Source organism: Gadus macrocephalus, chromosome 10 (genome assembly GCF_031168955.1).
Source record: "Gadus macrocephalus chromosome 10, ASM3116895v1".
Taxonomy (NCBI): Eukaryota; Metazoa; Chordata; class Actinopteri; order Gadiformes; family Gadidae; genus Gadus; species Gadus macrocephalus.
This window is the reverse complement of record NC_082391.1, coordinates 17,762,814-17,781,781: the sequence shown is the minus strand read 5'-3', so window position 1 is coordinate 17,781,781 and position 18,968 is coordinate 17,762,814. Positions and strand designations below refer to the sequence as shown.

Genomic DNA, 18,968 nt, shown 5'->3' with positions numbered 1-18,968 from the left:
AAACGTTACAGTTCTTGACCACAAACACTGATATTAACATGCATAAAACCACCATGTCAAAAATACATTGAAGGTCCATCTTGATAAATTGAACATTTAAAAACATTACATTGAATGGAGATATGCATTCAAATTAAGATGTAGTATACTGTACAGCGAAATACATTAGACAGTACATGATAATGCATTTTATTAATACATTATAGTCCCATTATTGCACATTATAAAATGTACCTAATGCATTTGATTCAGTTGGTATCGTGTAAAACATGACAGCAGCTCAGCTGTCCTGCTCTTACTTTGTATCTGAGATAATCTCTATGTTAGCCTAATGGTTGGCCAGCATTGTTATTGTTAATGTCATCATCATAATTACAGTTAATGACCACTCACAGGATAAAATCGTGTCTTTAATCCGAACCAATGCAGAGTACAGATTTGTGTTTGGGTTGAGCGGTTTTAATTGGAGTCTAATGGATCCGACCTACAAGCCTTCTGCATTAGCCCTGTGTGCCAGCCATGGTTTTGTAAACAGCAACAGCACCCAAGGTAATCTCTACTAAAATAGGAAAACTCCAATCTAATGAGCGATATTGGGACACCATCAACCGCCCAAATTAATTCTGTTTATTAGAACACACATTGGGATTAGTGAGGGTTTTTTTTCCCGAAGACCCTACCGTATATTCTGTGTGTTGTGTATGTCTGATACACGTGTGAAAGTCTGTGTCCTGTGAATGAATGAAATCGTCATAGATCTTAATTGTGAAGTGAGAAGTTGTTGTGTGTGTGTGTGTGTATACTGTATGTGTTTTTGTGCTTGGGTGTGAGAGAGAGAATACAGACAACCCAGATGGAAGGTTTTATGTACATATCAATTGTTCATCATTATTATTTATGTATTATTATGAATGGGCCAATGATATGCATCTAAAGTATGAACTCTGTTATTAGCTCTCTAAATGTGTAGCCTACTTACTGTAATTACTGTAATAGGATGATTATGTTTTTAAGACCCTGTTTGCAAAGAGCATCTAGGCCATGCAAGCGGCTATTTAAGCCCTTTCGCATGCGCTCAGACAAAGTGAAAGACGAAGCGGAGAGCATAGAGTTAACTGAGAACCGAGCCACAGTGCTCCCTATGGGCATGGATTGAGGTTCCGATCAAACACACATTCACAGCCTGCGGTATACACTGATTCAATGGCAATAGCCCAGAACAGACTATCACACATCTCATAGATGATTACGTATGTGGCTCTAGGGCACTTTTCTGCCGCCCAAGCTCGTGTTAGGTAATGGAGAAAGTCTCACATTTTCTCTCAGCTTCAACAGCCATGCAGTTGGATGAACAAGTCTGACTAACGGTGTGAAATCTGATCCATAGCGAAAGACTTTTGCGCTTAGACTGCATTGCGTCTTGGCGTCCTGTTTAGCTTCCCTGGTGATTTTAGCTTTTGGAAGAGCTATCAGCTAGTCCGCCCTCCTCCCGTGTGCTAGCAGATTAGCTCAAACGCAGAGCTGAGCTAACAGGAAGCTATCTGTAGAGGACATGAGTCATTAGCTGCCTGTGTCTTGGGGGTGCCACACCTTTTGACTTGGCTCTGATCTCTTTATCTTTTTGTCTACAGTCAATTAAAGTTGATGTGTTCAGCCCTTAATAACAGTCTCAATGATAGGATGGTGTGGCTAGGGTGTTTGACTCCCCGCCTTTAGGTTCTGCATGTCTAAGCATCGCTTTAAGTGCAGTGCACGAAGCAATCTCTCGCTACCCCAATTAGCCTATTAACCTTTAAAACATGGCGAGTAACATTTGCGTGCGTTTACACAGTTTAACCAGGGATTTTTTTTGTCAACTGCACTGCCAAACTAACAGGGACACACAGCGTTTACTTTTGCCTGCCTTTTCCACATTTTCAGATGAGGGAAAATGTTGATATTATTCAATTGACAGGGTTTGTATTGTGCACTGATGCTTAGGTAGACGTCTGGAATGGCAATCCTGTAACAGCATGAAATATAACCAATGGCAAGGATCTGTAACCCCTTGTGACACAACCCGGTATCACGCGATTGCGTGCTCCTGCGCACGAACGTTAATCTATTGAAGCGTGTTCCAGAGCACGATAGTCCGACTTTTTGCGTGTTACACAGAACGAAATGTAAACCAATGCATTCTGAATGGGAGTGTTCTAAGACAATTAACTAAACGGTACGAGAGAGAGAGAAAGAGAGAGGGAGGGACAGAGAGAGAGATAGAGAGAGAGCGAGAGAGGCTTCAGAAAGGGTGTGCGCAGATAGTACAGTGCACCCTAGTTATGTTTATGCCAAAACCACAAATGCTATATGTATATATATATATATATTGCCTAATTATATATATTGCCTATATATATGTATAGGCTATATATAATTAGGCTATAATTATATTATTTAGCGTGTAATGAGACAATCTATAGCCAAATTGTCGAAGATGCCCGAGAATCTCCGGGGATATCAGCATGGGAAATCGGCGAATCAGACCCATGAACCTATAAAGAAAGACGTAATCTCAAGCGGGAGAGAACGTTTGCGGTGCTGGTTTGTGTCACGTAAGTACAGGGCTCTCATGTCGCATGCATTCGGCGTGAGACACACGCAATTCAACCCATGCACACGCTCGAACCTGTGCCGTGTTCCAATACCCGTACTGTCCGTACTTACTAGCCAAAATTTGAGTACGCTGCAGTGGTGGGTAGAGTACTGAAAATCTATACTCAAGTAAAAGTAAAATTACCTCCTTCAAAATCTACTTAAGTAAAAGTAAATATTCCAATTTGAAAACCTACTTGAGTAAGAGTAAAAAAGTACTTTGTTTTAAAGTTACTCAAATTACAAGTTACTTTACATTTTTGTATTGGAGTGCTTGGATCAGTGAAAAAGACATAACGTGTTAGAATCAGTAGCGTGCGGTGCCCCTTCATTTCGGTGTGGCAGAAACTACTGCGTATGACCACACCCACAATTTATGTATATTTTTTACATATATATTTTGAGCTACATTAAAACATGTTAACTAAACTAATTGTGAGTAAGAAATAAACTAATAGCCTAATGTTACTGCACGCTTTTGAAGTGCCATCCGCAACACTCGTCATATGATGTCCCTTATAGGGAAGTTATTTCTTCCATATTTTATTTTAACAACAGGCTTAGCGAGTGCATTGCAAATACATGAAAAGTAGAAATACAAGTCATCAATCAAGCAGACCTTCGATTTGGAACTTGGCCCGACGATGTGTGCAAATCTCTCAATAACAACACTTTTGAAATCAGATATTTCTCAATTACAGCTGTTTAAATCAGGTATGAAATCAGGTATGCAATTTGAATACCTGTTGAAATAAATAAATAAATAAATCTTCAATGCCGAAAGATACAGGCGGAGTAATTCGATTTTAAACAACAACAGTCCTAGAATATGACCATGGGGCAGACTACTTTACGACCATATGGGCGTCTTATAACGCTGATTGCAATTCTTATTGCAGCCTGCAGGGTTATGCGAGAAACATACGGAGGGACGCGGTCGTTGAGCTCCGCCGCCCCACATTGCATGACACGTTAAACTCAATTTGAATCACCACCATCAATTTGATATCAACAGACCAAAAATTGTCGGAAAGCCTACAGAAACTATAGATAGTTAATGTGACAATCACATTATTAACAATAAACTTGGAGCAATGATTTACTGAGGAACAATTTTTTTTGGGAGCATGCTTTTGCAGGGAGTTCGCCGCCCCACCTGGCCATATATGGAAGGCACGCGGCTGGTTAGAATGCGTGAGTGAGTGAGGGAGAGAAAGAGATGCACTCCTAAAACATTTCTTCACAAGTTGTACAACAAAAGCAATTGCATTAAGCTCTGTGCATGTGACAAAAGGCAAGAGCTTTGTAGGAACACAACCAATTAAACACAAACGAGACTGACTTGGTTGGCTGATTGGGCAATCAGATTTATCCAGCCTACGCACATAGCATGCACGCACACTCACAGAGCCAGACACGACAATGACGAACAAGTTTGTGAGTGGTCTGCAGAATACAGTGTAACATAGTTTCTTTAGAATAATATAAACTATAGCCTACGTGGACCGTAACTCCGCACCCCCTGGCGAAAATATCTTCCTGCGCGTCTGCATCCATGCGTTTCTAGTCCTCAGTCCCAACGTAACGGTCGACTCACGTTGCAACCTAGGGAAAGCGTGTCGCTAACGTGTACGCTTGTATTACAGTCAACAAAGATAATGTTTTAATCAAAATACTCATTTTAAAGCACAATGGAAAATGTAATTGAGTAAAGAGTAGAATTCTAAATCAAATATTTACTCGAGTAAGAGTAAAATTACAGACTTAAAAAAGGAACGTGAAAAGTACTCGTCAGCCGAAAAATGTACTTTTTTACTCATTTGCGTTACTTGTAATGCGTTACTACCCACCACTACGCAGTACGTTCCAATTCAGATCCGGCGAAAAGAAGTATACTTCAAGGACCCGGATGCCGTACTCAAAACGGGCTAATCCTGAAGTGTGGATCGAAGGACACTCCCCGTACTCAACGGCAGCCATCTTAGCTACGTAGCGGAAGAGGCGGAGCCAGGCTGAGCCAAAGTCGGCGCATTTTCCACATAGCCTGCATTAATAGAGTCATTTTGTAGTTTTTATAGTTTTTATAACTGCTAGGCGTAAAGAGTTCACCGTTCAAAGTGGGATGTTTATTGCGGGTGAGGAGCCACGGCGGCAGTCGTGATCGTAATTTCCGGTTAGTGCACCACGGAGTACTCGATTTGGAACAGCACTCACATCTGAAAAAATAACGTAGTAGATAGTGCGGATAGTATACTTCCTTTAAGTATACTCATGGAAGTACGGGTATGGTCTCACGGAAATACGTGACACTGTCACGTTATTTAATCTATTGAAACGTGATCAGGGACACGTAGGCCTATTTTCAAAATTTTGTATTTCAATTGGAAGTAGGCTATTTGTCGTGTCACTAAGCATGACTTCCAAACTAAGGTTCTGTCCGGGAGCGTTCTCCCTAATGTCCCTTATGGAGCTCCGTACAGATATAATTGTCTTAGAACACTCCCATTCAGAATGCATTGGTTTACATTTCGTTCTGTGTAACACGCAAAAAGTCAGACTATCATGCTCTGGAACACGCTTCAATAGATTAACGTTTGTGCGCAGGAGCACGCAATCGCATGATACCGGGTTGCAACCACACACACACACACACACACACACACACACACACACACACACACACACACACACACACACACACACACACACACACACACACACACACACACACACACACACACTGTGGCAACCCGGCCCAGGCCAATTAAGGATATTCAGAGCACCTGAGGAACAAGTGGAGAAGCAGGGCTTAAATAGCCCGCTTCTCCACTCATTCGGGGCTCTCCCAGCCCTGGAGCTCCTGCACAGAGAGACCGGTCCTCGTGGGTGAAGGGATTCCACCCACGAAGGAGGGGACCGTTGATTCCTCCCAAGGTTTATGTTATTTGTGTTTTGAGAGACTTTTATGTTCTGGAATAAACATGCCTTTTTTGGGCTTTTCCCAACGAAATGGTGTCCTGTTTGGGAGGAGTTGGTTCGCTCAACGTGGTGGGTTGCCACAACACACACACACAACCTCTTGCAGGCAGACTCAGAATCTTGATCCCATTTATTAGGGAACAGGTGTTATCGGGATTCCATCACTGCATTCCCAGAATCCTGCATTGTGAAAGTCTTCCCTTTTTTTTTTAAATGTACAATGGCATTTTATTCTACATACAAAACAACCATAGTATTTTTCAGGAGTCCACGACCACCCTGCCCGTTTTGACACACAAAAGTAATTTGACACTTCTGGGATGAGCCAATGATTCATCTGTTTGGAAGGTTTTGTTGGAGACAAACAAAGAATCTTCAGGCAACAGATGTGACAGCTGTGACTGCTCTCTCTCTCATTCGTCTGCTGGGTCCTCTGTGTTTGCCTACCAGCCAGTGGGCGGGGCTGAGAGGCTTGTCAGCTGATGAGGTGCACCTGTGCAGGTCTGCCACGCAGGCTGTAGCCAGTCTCTCTCTCTTTCCACAGAGGCAGGTGGGCTTGGGTTCTGTTTAGGGTGGTTCCTTAAGGTTTTGGACCTTTGGATTGGTTCCATGTTTTGTTTTATGTTAACACTATTCAACATCCCCACAGCACACTTTCCACTGCCCATATACATAGGCTCCCGATCTTTGCTCTGACCCGAGCCTCGTCTTAATGCAGCCAAGGAGATGGAAGAGCGTTATGAATAATTATTAGATGATTGTGTTGTACAATGAAAGACAGTAACGATTCAATATGAATGGCAAAATAAGGATGGGATTTTATTTGAACAATAAAATATGTGTTGGGCAAATTATAGAGAGGCTGAGATTATAGATTTCATATTCAAAAGGCGAAGGGGTGAAAAAATTTAAGAAATATATTTAAGAAATATAGGCCTACTCAAAGCCCAAATCATTGATATCATACCCTATCAAATAATAAAGAAATTTGAATTTGAATGGTAACAATTCCGTTAAATCCTCGTCCTCGTTTTGAACGTCTCACTCATGGCCAGTGTGTTCTCTCTGATTAGCTCTTAATTGAGATCACCTGTCACGCACCCCTTTATAAAAGGTGAACACTGGGTTTGGTTTACTTTTCGCATCGGCCTGTGTCAATCGAGGTTGAGTTTGGTGAGGGTTGAAAGTTTTCGATCTAGATTGCAGATCACTATTGTCACTTTATACAAACTGAAAGTATGCGTTGTTGCGCGTTTGTTTTTGTGGGCATTTGACTGAACAGCCCAGACAAATATTGCTACCAACATGGCACTTCGAAACAGACCACCGCAGTGAGTAAAAGTTATTTTCCTTTATTAATTGTTGACGTTTTTGGGCTGTCTCCTCAGACACAAGCCATCAGTATCCCTGCTCTTTGCACCTTGACATGCATGTCGTCGCTGTTTGTTAACCTAGCTTTGCTGATTTGTATCTTGTGATGTGTGTGTTTTTCTTAACAGGTGTTGGATGACTGACAAGATCTATGGGGGGGCCCCCTTTGGGCCCCCCCATACCAACTTAGTCTTCAAAGCAATCTAGTGCCATGGGACTCCAGTGTCTTCAAAACATCCTCGGAATACATGTGTATGAATGGTCCACCGAAGGGTTGATCTGGAAGCCACCACGGTCCACGCAGTAATCTGCTGCGTGGGCCGTAGTGGCTTCCAGAGCCATCTTTCGGTCTTGGTCAGGATTTGTTACAGTTGCCCTTCAATGTAGCAGGCTACGCGTTTCTGAAGAAGCCTGCTTTACGTAGCATTGGAGTACAAATATTGTGCAAAATGCTCATGTAATTGCACTAGCACTAGTAACCTGTAGATTAGCTTAGTTTAACGTCATTCCGTGCTGTCTGTCAAATGTGTGGCTTACTTTAAGTCCACAAGGCCCTCTGGTAAACCACGTTGGAACACCCCTGGACAAGGTGATTAGTCACTGGGGGTGTGCTAAAGTTTTGTTCCATTTTTCACTAGTTGGTTAAGGTTTGGTAGAATTGTTTGGATGCTAGCGACGTGATGGCGTCTGTACAAGAGCCTACCGTGGCCAGGCCACAGTTGCGACGGACACGGCCAGATGGCCTAGTGTGAGTGCAACCTTGATTGCATTTGTATACTGTTTACCATTGGATGTTTATGCAATTTGGCTTAATTAATCCGCAGTAAAGCTGCATTTGACTATTCCAGGGTCGTTTTGTACAGGCTTTCAATTGACCATGTTGACTAGTTTGTGGGAAGTTTTTTTTTTTTTTTTTACCCTTGCTTACAATCCAACGTTTGTGACCACTTATGCAACTGGGCTGTGAACCTTGCAATTCTAGTTGCATATTTGTACACGCAAGCTTGTCCATTTCTATCGCCATCACTAACACTAGCTTCAGCATTTCCTTGTAGGCCATTAGCTGACTTGTGTATTGGAGCGATGATTTGGGTATTTTAAGATGCTTGGAAACCTAAAATAAAGCAAAATGCCTGTCTGTTGTGCAAGAGCCAATTTGTTGGCTTGCAGTAGTCGAGGAGTTGCCGTAGGTCGTAAGCCATCTGGAGGTTGTGGCAATGGAGGCTTGTGGTAGATCTGCCATCCAAGAAAGGTTAATTCTTCTGAAGCATGATTAATAGTTTAGTAAATTGAATCTATTCATATAGAACTATAAAATCCAAGACTGCAGCCAGTAACTTGGATCGCAATATGTGGAAAGTATTAGTCTTCATTTGTAACAACAGAATAATTAACATGACTAACTGGGTTTCTTCCATTTACTAACTAGGGGGACTTTACTGGTGAGTCTACTGGATTAATCAGTAGCGGTACTTTGCCCAAAAGATTTGATGGCATGACTACAGGGTGACAAAGACAATTATTCCTTGCCTATCAAAAGAGACTTCTAAAACATATCTGCTAGAACAGTTCCTATACTTTTTGTATAATTTGGTCATGCTGCAAATTTACTTTTTGTAGTTGCTCCATATTTAGTTCTTTGACAGCCTCACCTGCTAGAAAAGTCTATTCAAATCGGCTAAATATAATGAACTGAATTAATATCCATGAAATGTTGTCACTCATACTAATGGCAAATACCCTCTTTCAGTTGGTGGTTCAACACTGATGTCTCTAGGCTTGAGGGAGAGCTCACAAGTAAATTACACAAATGTCCTGGAGCAATTGGGAATACACTTTTATTTAGTCTACCTGACCAGGGACATCTTTGAACTATAGGTCACCTAACCCAAACTTTTCACTCTTGTTAGGTTGTCCTTTTCTCTTGTTTTAACCCGAAAGGGCTGAAATATCAACATTTCAGGTATTCTGTTTGGATAATGTGCAAAACTTGTGGCTTCACTAATAAAAGAAAATTAACAAATGTATTTTTCTTAATGTGGTTAAACTATTTAAAGATTTGTATGCAAAATATTTCTGCTCAATTTGTGGTCAATGAAACTCTGACATTTTTTAATTTGATAAAACGCAACTATGGGTTAAAGGTATTTGCTTTGGGCATCTTTTGATATTTTTAGAATCTAGCTCCATTGCCGTTAGAAATGGTGTCTCCCAGTACTGCAAAGTGCTTCCACAAGATTAAAAAATGGGCAGAAAAGGAACTGCAAACTAAATCTATTTAACATGGGTTGAAAGTTTCCATGGAAGCTCTTGGCTGCTGGTTCCCAACACAGCTCCACTGTTAGCCTGTGACCTTGTGTTTAACTTTTTTTGACTTTTGGTGACTTTCACAAGAGAAATGGAACTGTTTAATACAATAAACAAGACATTTCATGGTACCATTTTGAACTGTTTGTGGCTATTGTATTAAATCCATATGCTTGAAACTTTTCAATAATGCATATCAACGAAACAATGGAATGAAATAAATAGTTCAAGCAATTTGTGGGACTTGGCTGCTTTTACATTATTACTCATTTTGGGGGTTATTTCAGTCTCTCCAACCTGCAGGTCGTGCGAAGAATCATGGGAATATTCTATAAATGTCTTGATATCATCTTTCGTCTCAACACTTCTGCTGCAGCCGCTGTTGAAGCGTATGAGTCCTTTGAGACCCCCTTTGATAAAAGGGGTTCTCAAATGTTGACCCTCAGTCACCTATTGCATCACTTCCTTTAGGGCTTCGGCCTCCTAATTGATCATTATACTATAATTGAATGCCCTCTTTCATATATATGATACCTCCACCACTGGGACGTGGCAACAATTCTCCAAATCCATATGGGGGGGATGCTTGTGGACAGAGGTGTATACTCGACATAAATAGGAAGAAAACTCATCTCACAAATGAGTAATGACGTCTCACAAATATTTATTTTATAATAATCCAAAATCCACAAAACCCGTTGGCTTTTTGTCGAGGGAATCCAGGGCGACGCTCACTTCCGGGTTGGCCAACATACGTCATCCCTCCACCACTCTACTGTAAAAACACATGTTCAAGTTGAATGAGAATAATAATAATTCTGCCATAGTATTTATTTAAGGGGGGGGGGGGGGGATACAAGTCTTTTGGCCATTTGTAGTGTTGATCAGCAGAGAAATTATTTGTCCGCAAAGACGGTGACGTCGCTTAGCAACGGTAGACGCTGGGGTAGACAAGTCACCGGACTACTACCCATGCAAGTGAACGGAGCGTTCCACGGCATTGAGAAGACCCGTGTAATAAAGGCCTATAATATTTCTGTTCATGGCATAGATTTCTCCTCAGATTAGGCCAATAAACCAATGGTAAAATTAAAATAAAAACGCTCGATCAAAGGCCCGGCCCGAGTATAGTGGTGGGAAATATCGGACTGGAACTACTTAGCAGGTGTCTGTAGGGCTATATCAGGAGTTAATGCACGCACTGCAGCCAATCAGAATCAGAGTATTCCCCCAGACCGTGGTCTAAACAATATTATTCACGAGTTATAAACACCCCCTACACATCAATATTAATGATAACCCTGTGGAAATTGCCATAAGTGAGAGACACAATTTCGCACGTTGAGCACACAGTTGTGTGACTCGTTTATTTAGTAAGAGAGAAACGGGAAATCAAAACGTGCTGAAGGTAAACAAATCCCGCATGGGCTCTGACGTCATGAGACGCTCGTAATCCTTAAAAGGGACAGCGATCCCTGAACCACCAAGACAGTAAACGACATGCCTAACACAATTGAAAGAACAACACATAACAAAATACTGTAGGTGAATTATGTTACACTCACTACAACCCATTAAATACGGTATGATTTCTAGATGTCATGGCAACGTTCATTCACATAGCCAAAAACAAGAGAATAGATGGCTAGATAAAATAAACATCAAGACATACAATTCTAAAAAGAACAGATGAAGCAGCTACCCTTTTTTCCTTCGCGGTTTGCCTACAGAGCAGCGCACCTGCATTTAATTTAGGCCTATCCGTGTATTGTCACAATTTCTCAGTATCAAAGGTGAAAGTAGAAACGGGTGGCCAAAAGCTGTCATATTGTTAGTTATCACAGAACATTTTAAGTAGAAACGGGTGGCCAAAAGCTGTCATTTGTTAGTTATCACAGACAATTTTCAACAATGAATGATCTGTACGGAGCTCCATAAGGGACATTAGGGAGAACGCTCCCGGACAGAACCTTAGTTTGGAAGTCATGCTTAGTGACACGACAAATAGCCTACTTCCAATTGAAATACAAAATTTAGAAAATAGCCCTACGTGTCCCTGATCACGTTTCAATAGATTAAATAACGTGACAGTGTCACGTATTTCCGTGAGACCATACCCGTACTTCCATGAGTATACTTAAAGGAAGTATACTATCCGCACTATCTACTACGTTATTTTTTCAGATGTGAGTGCTGTTCCAAATCGAGTACTCCGTGGTGCACTAACCGGAAATTATGATCATGACTGCTGCCGTGGCTACTCCCCCGCAATAAACATCCCGCTTTGAACGGTGAACTCTTTACGCCTAGCAGCTATAAAAACTATAAAAACTACAAAATGACTCTATTAATGCAGGCTATGTGGAAAATGCGCCGACTTTGGCTCAGCCTGGCTCCGCCTCTTCCGCTACGTAGCTAAGATGGCTACCGTTGAGTACGGGGAGTGTCCTTCGATCCCATGTTCGATCCACACTTCAGGATTAGCCCGTTTTGAGTACGGCATCCGGGTCCTTGAAGTATACTTCTTTTCGCCGGATCTTACTCAAATTTTGGCTAGTAAGTACGGACAGTACGGGTATTGGAACACGGCACAGGTTCGAGTGTGTGCATGGGTTGAATTGCGTGTGTCTCACGCCGAATGCATGAGACATGAGAGCCCTGTACTTACGTGACACAAACCAGCACCGCAAACGTTCTCTCCCGCTTGAGATGACGTCTTTCTTTATAGGTTCATGGGTCTGATTCGCCGATTTCCCATGCTGATATCCCCGAAGATTCTCGGGCATCTTCGACAATTTGGCTATAGATTGTCTCATTACACGCTAAATAATATAATTATAGCCTAATTATATATATAGCCTATACATATATATAGGCAATATATATAATTAGGCAATATATATATATATATACATATAGCATTTGTGGTTTTGGCATAAACATAACTAGGGTGCACTGTACTATCTGCGCACACCCTTTCTGAAGCCTCTCTCGCTCTCTCTCTCTTTCTGTCCCTCCCTCTCTCTCTTTCTCTCTCTCTCGTACCGTTTTGTGGAGCACGTTAATTGTCTTAGAACACTCCCATTCAGAATGCATTGGTTTACATTTCGTTCTGTGTAACACGCAAAAAGTCGGACTATCGCGCTCTGGAACACGCTTCAATAGATTAACGTTCGTGCGCAGGAGCACGCAATCGTGTGATACCGGGTTGTGTGACATGTATCTGAATTCACTCGCAGTTGCTTTGTGTGCCATTGGCTTGTTACTGACTAAATACTAAACTGGCCAATTATAAAACAATGCCTTGGAAGGGCAAACTTCTGAACCCAGAGTGGATCAGAGAGGCTTTTGGGTGAGAAAGAACCAAAATATCCATTAGTTATGTCCTTGAAAGCAGCTTTTTGTTATCTTTTCAAATGGGGGGGTCATCGGGCTCGGATAAATATAAAGAATTGCAAAACACCTTTGTTTGTCTCCTTTTTTCAAACGAAAACAAAAATAACTGAAAGGACCCAATCAAAAGAAACTCGAGAACGCTTGAAACAATTCCTTCCCCAGCCGGCGTACGTTTGTCTCCAGCAGCAATATCAAACCTGTTATTACACTCTGCATGGCGAGTCTGTTCCGGGGGACATGTGGCTCACGTGCACCCTCCAGGTGACTATTAGCAGCCAGAGATGGGATATTGGTCTCGTGGCTGACTGCCACCCAGAGGCCTTGCATACTCCACCCCCACAGCTTCCACGGGATTAGTACCCCATGCTAGGAACAGACGGAGCTCCGTCCGCACGTTGTCCAGAGCTGCGCTTGTACGGCATTGATTGGCATTGATTCATACTAATGAGACCATTTGATGTCCTACCTAAGCCCTGCATGGCGTTCAGGTCAGTGTTTATTCCTGGGTTGTCTGTACCTCAAGGTACCTGACCTGTTTGCTTCCTGGGTGGGTTCAAGTAAAGTATTTTTCTTCTTGTTTGTTACCTGAGGGTGTACCTGCCCTGGATCTCTGGCCTATTTTCTGCAGTGCAAACCTTGGGTTTACATGAGATGATTCTGTAGACAAGTATTCCTCCTTTTTTTTTTGTTCAATGATAACACGGTAATGAAGAGTAGCTCACATTGCCTGGCCTGTTAATGGATGTCCTCCACACAGAAACAGACACACACACGGACACCGATTCACAAACACAGATACACACACACACACACACACACACACACACACACACACACACACACACACACACACACCCTTCACGGAAATTCCACAAATTGGACATGTCACACATGGAGAACTCTCCCACACACACACACACACACACACACACACACACACACACACACACACACACACACACACACACACACAAACACCCACCCTTATCGGAAGTCTCACAAATTGGACATGTCACACATGGAGAACTCTCTCCCACGCACACACACATGCCCACACATGCACAGACACACACACACACGCACTAACAGCGCAGGCTGTTACCTCTGGGGAGATTTGCGGCAGTCCCACCAGTGTACCCCTAATGGTCCCTCGCTCCTCTCAAGGCGCTGGCGTCTTGGGCCTACCCAGGGACAAAAAACACAACCAGGAGATAGAAAGCCAGGGAAAAGTGGATAGAGATGGACGATCTATTCAGACGTCTCCACCTATAGTATCCCATGCTCACGGGAGATGAGCTGGCTAGAGATTATTAATGAATGGTAGACACCTCAACATGCTTTGATAAACAACTCAACACACTTCTGCAACCTCAGGCTTCTTGCACCTCTTCTTATACATGTGTTTGAACTCCCAAGTGTGCGAGGTTAGGTCACGAGAAACAGTCCGGTGAAACATAAGCAAGTATGGTTGATACTCCCCAGACACATTTATTTTATCTGGAACCTAGAAGAGAAGCCCCACTGACAAAGATCATGAATCGTCTCGTACATAATTTAAAATAGGAAGCACAATGGCCAAGTAAGGCCGATCCGGGATCTTGAATGTTTTATTAATAGTCCATCGCTATCTATCGTCTCTCTTTAATCAGCGTCATGGAGAACTACATTATTCACTACGGCAAATGGAACGAATAGATTTGAAGCCCTTGGAGAGATGTGAATATTGAGTAAGAGGCCTGGGTCTATTACATGAATCTGTGTAGTGCTTTACACACCGCCGCTAGATCGGTGCACTCTGAAGTAATGAAGAGTTACATTTCACCGGGTAGGATCAGAGACTGTGCGCATGACGTGGTAGGTTTCAGGGATTAGACGGGTCCGAAACTAAACTACTCCTACACTTCTGCACCCCTGGTCTAACTCGAACTATCTCTGCGGGCCCTATCTTGCATCCTGCGAAATTGACTTAATCACTGGCGCATGTGTCGTTGCTAGTTTGCAACTGGCGCAGAGCGTGCTTTTCCCTCATGTGCCACGCGTCGGTAAATTAGGGAATGATCTTGCGCCCCAAGGGGCGGCTCGGCGAAAGGAGGAGGCGTGTTCTGGCGCAAACGTTCCCTGGTGCTATTTTGACTTTTCATAAACCACTTGCGCCACAAACCAGAAAATACCTGGTTTAAATTTGTTGGCGCGTTGTTCAGGTGCTTTTTTAAGGGTGCATGCATGCTGTTGTTTGTGCACCTCACGCATACACCTTGCTTCTCTCATCTACCTAGCCACACATTCTTGGTAAATTATTTGGGAAAGAACAGCTGAAACAGCGGTAATAAGTTGTACTTTTAAATCAATGCATCTTCAAACACCGTACAGCAAACACATATTTTCTTGACACAGGCATCGTGTACATGCCCATAACTTTTAGGATTGATGAGTATTTGATCTTGAGAAAACATTGTTTTACCGCGAGTGAGTGTTAAAAAGAATGAATGAATGCGGGCGCGCGTGTGTGTATGTGCACACACACGCGCGCGCGGGCCTGCGTGTGTGCGTCCATCTGCTTAAACACACGCAAACTAAACACGGAACGCACAATACAGTCCATGGCAATGTATATTAACTAGAGCTGTCAAGCGATTAAAATATTTAATCGTGATTAATCGCATTAATGTCATAGTTAACTCGCGATTAATCGCAAATTCTTTTTCTATGCTAAATATCCCTTGATTTTTTTGTCCCATAATTCTTCTCATTTTAATTCTCTTATCAACATGGTGAAGTGCATCGGCTTGCCTTGTGCAAATGATTTTTTATTGATAACAACATTAGCATATACTGATCAAAACAGGACGATACAAAAAAATTGCCTATAGTGCAATTAAACGACTGCTTTGAACAAATGTCATTTGAACATAGCAGTCAGGCTACTGCTTCTTTGTTTTGAGCCAAAGAAAAAAAAAAAAAAAAAAAAAAATTAATAAAATAATTGCGTTAATCGCGCAATACATTTTTTAACGCCGTTAAATTTGGTTTGCGTTAACGCCGTTAATAACGCGTTTAACTGACAGCTCTAATATTAACGTGGGGACACTTGCATATTATGAACACTAGTCAATAACGATAATGCATACAATACTGATAAGAAACTATGTTTATAATGTATTGCGTATATATCATTAAATAGAACCACAGCAACCGCATATCATATGTTATATCATATACGTTTTCTTTGCCGAAATTTATTTGAGGACTCAGTATTTCTGAAGTTGTGGAAGAAAACCTTATTCCATGTGTGAATTAGGCCATATTATTTGGCCATAAACTGAGCCATTTGCAATTTGAAATTCATGTGCATCTGTCTCATCGGAGAATGCAGACGCGCTGTCAAAATATCAACTCGTCAGATTCAAATGCGCTCATGGCTCTTAAAGGGGATGGGAGCTGGCACTCTCATAGGTTTGTTGCACGTTACGTCCAAACCACAGCTACGGGTAATTAGGCTACTTCATACCAACCCTTTTTAGATATGCGCCGGGCGCAAGAGTCATTTTTCGCACCGGTAAACTAGCGACATCACCGTGGAACCGCCCACAAAGCTACTTGCGCTTGGCGCTTCTCACTTGCATTTCAGAGCGTTAAAATAGGGCCCTGCGTGTCTCTCGTCATCTTTCTCTCCGTATCTGTCTTTCACTCTATCTCGCTCTGTGTCTTTCTCTCTCTGTTCCACCTAAGTCAAAGGACTTTATGGGAATGGCGCATAAAAATTAAAATTATACAGAAAGAAAGTTATTAATGAAGAGTAATATGTAATACGATAACATTAAAGAAATGTATCCATCCCCTCTCTATCTCTATTCAGTTCATTTCCATTTCAGTTAAAAGGCTTTATTGGCATGGGAGAGATGCATTCATACTGCCAAAGACAGTGAAAAGTAATATAAGGTAAGGAGAAACTTCAGTAGGGAATACAACACGACACCCATGTAAAAGCCTCTCCCTCTGTCTCTCTCTCTCTCCCCCCCCCCCTCCAGGAACACTTTACACCGGAGTGTAAGTTCAAGGAGTCGGTGTTTGAGAACTACTACGTGACGTACTCGTCGATGATCTACCGGCAGCAGCAGTCGGGACGGGGCTGGTACCTGGGCCTGAACAAGGAGGGCGAGATCATGAAGGGGAACCACGTGAAGAAGAACAAGCCAGCAGCCCACTTCCTCCCTAAACCCCTGAAAGGTACGCACCACACCGTCTTAACACCTTGAGCGTCGTCTACCACAAAAAACAATATGGAGGCCATTTATATCAAGAGTATCCCATTCTAGTCCCAGGGAGATCGTCCTTTTTATCCCCCAGTTCAGCATCACATTTTTGTTTTTCTAAGCATCGAACTTCAAGGGAAAACAAACAGTTTCAAGTTTTTCCTTTGAATAATTGTCCCCAGGTCCTCAAACCGAACAGGTCCCCAAAAATCCAAACCCATTTGAACAGAAAGCACCAGGGTTATTTTCTGGTAAAATGGGTTTGGTTTTTTCCTTCCTCTAAAGGAAGTTGCTCTCTCTGCCCCTTCTCGCCGTTTTGCTAACTTGTTAGAAGATTAAGGGTGGTGGTAGTGGATCATGTTGTTATGCACCGCTAGCTCCGCTCTCCTACGGTGTGTGTATGTCCCCCACAGGTCACACCTCACTGAAAAACAGTGAATAATATGATTCACAGCCCCACTGTCTGTGTCAGTGGAGCAGCATGAGAAATAAAGTTGCACACTTTGAATGCAGCCAGCTGCTGCTTTAGTCCACCATAGTGGAATAGAAAACCATGGAAAGCAAAAAAGCCCCAGTTATTGTAAGGTGGCCATGTCTTTCAGGAGGGGGGGGGGGGTGGACCAAAGAAAGTGGGAGAGTGTAGGGCAAGGGGAGGGAAACGGTGGTGTTGTCTGTGTTGAGAAAGAGTTGTGCTTTCATCTTCCACAAACCTCTCACAGAGAGGGATAGAGAGAGTAAGGCGGTTTTTGGTTCCAGGTAGATGAAAGCAACACACAATTACATCCGAGGAAGAAAGGAACACAAACACATCAACACAAAAAAAAAATACAGTAAAAAAAGACTGAAATAATAACAATGTCTGCTGTTGTGATCGTTTTCAAACCCGGCTATTCCCCCAGCTGTTTTATTTGTTGGTTTATGAAACTGTCAGTTTTAGTGCAGTGTTGCTTTGTGCCGTCTTCTGTACAGTTTACAAATATATTTACATACAACAGTATTCATCCTCAAATGTGAGCTCCGAAGTATAGCTTTTATACACAAAACGAACAAGAAAAAAAGTACTGAATTGTACATAACATGGCTGTTGGAGAGACAAAAACTAGTTTTTTTAAAACATGGCAGCACGGCTGTGTCCTTCGGCTTAGGATTCACACTGGGGCAGGCATTGCGGTGGGTTTGCGGCGGTTTAAACACACTGCCCCGGTCCAAATGACCGCTCGGACGTTTTCGCCACAAAGCCGGGTTTGGTCTGCATATGCCCTTTGTTCCAACAATCGTTTTTCAATTCCGTTTAGCTACACAAAAGAAAAGGGGGATATACAATCAGCAGAGTCATTTCTCCTTGCTTTTATTGACAGTTGTCATGTATTGTGGACATACAGTTGGGAGGTTAATTGTGTTACCCAAAGTTGGTAAATGTCAACAGCCAAATTAAAAGGACAGCTTAAATCTTTAAAGATTTTCAATTAGTTGAATGTCCCAGGAGACATTTTATTGATCGATATAACAATGTTAGTGCCCCCGGTAAAATCCCCCAAGATTCAATTTGCCATTTAAGTTAGAACAACGCAATCTCCATCATTGCGTTGGTCGTCATAACGTCCCCTTTGCGACAGATTGTTGTCGTTTTTGTTCATGCTAGCTCGATATCTAGCCGATGAAAATACATCATTTTTAATAATGTCGTTTTCAATGCTGTAGCGCGTACGAGTTATAGCCTTTAATAGGAAATTTGGGGAACATGGCTGAGCATTGTGTTGATGCAGCTTGAAGAAACGGGGAGAAGGGAGAAAGAGTGAAAGTAATAAAGAGACATGAATGATGCCTTTGAGAAAAGCTTGCTTAAGAGTTGTAACCTGCTCTTATGGATCTGGGGGGAGAAAGAAGATTGTGTATTAGAGAACTGTACCCGACGTCAATGGAAAGGAGGAAGGGAATAAAGAAGGAGGAATCCCTTTGGTTCTCATCGAGATTCGGCAGTGGTGTGACAGGGTGCCAATTAAGGATCTCTCTCCTCATTGGATACACCGT

General features: G+C 42.3%; 1 protein-coding gene and 1 long non-coding RNA gene across 7 annotated transcripts in view; both read left to right on the top strand.

Moving 5' to 3' along the window:
• Positions 1–18,968, top strand: part of fgf13a (fibroblast growth factor 13a) — a 97,343-nt gene that overhangs the window by 74,946 nt on the left and 3,429 nt on the right. For all 6 annotated transcript variants that reach the window (XM_060063011.1, XM_060063012.1, XM_060063014.1 and 3 more), the window contains one exon: positions 16,713–16,911. In XM_060063011.1, the coding sequence (XP_059918994.1) occupies positions 16,713–16,911 (199 nt within the window). The remainder of the gene's footprint in view (positions 1–16,712; positions 16,912–18,968) is intronic.
• Positions 6,739–9,008, top strand: LOC132466022 (uncharacterized). The gene is made up of 2 exons (XR_009527726.1): positions 6,739–6,941; positions 7,110–9,008. It is a non-coding gene; the product is annotated as an uncharacterized LOC132466022 (long non-coding RNA).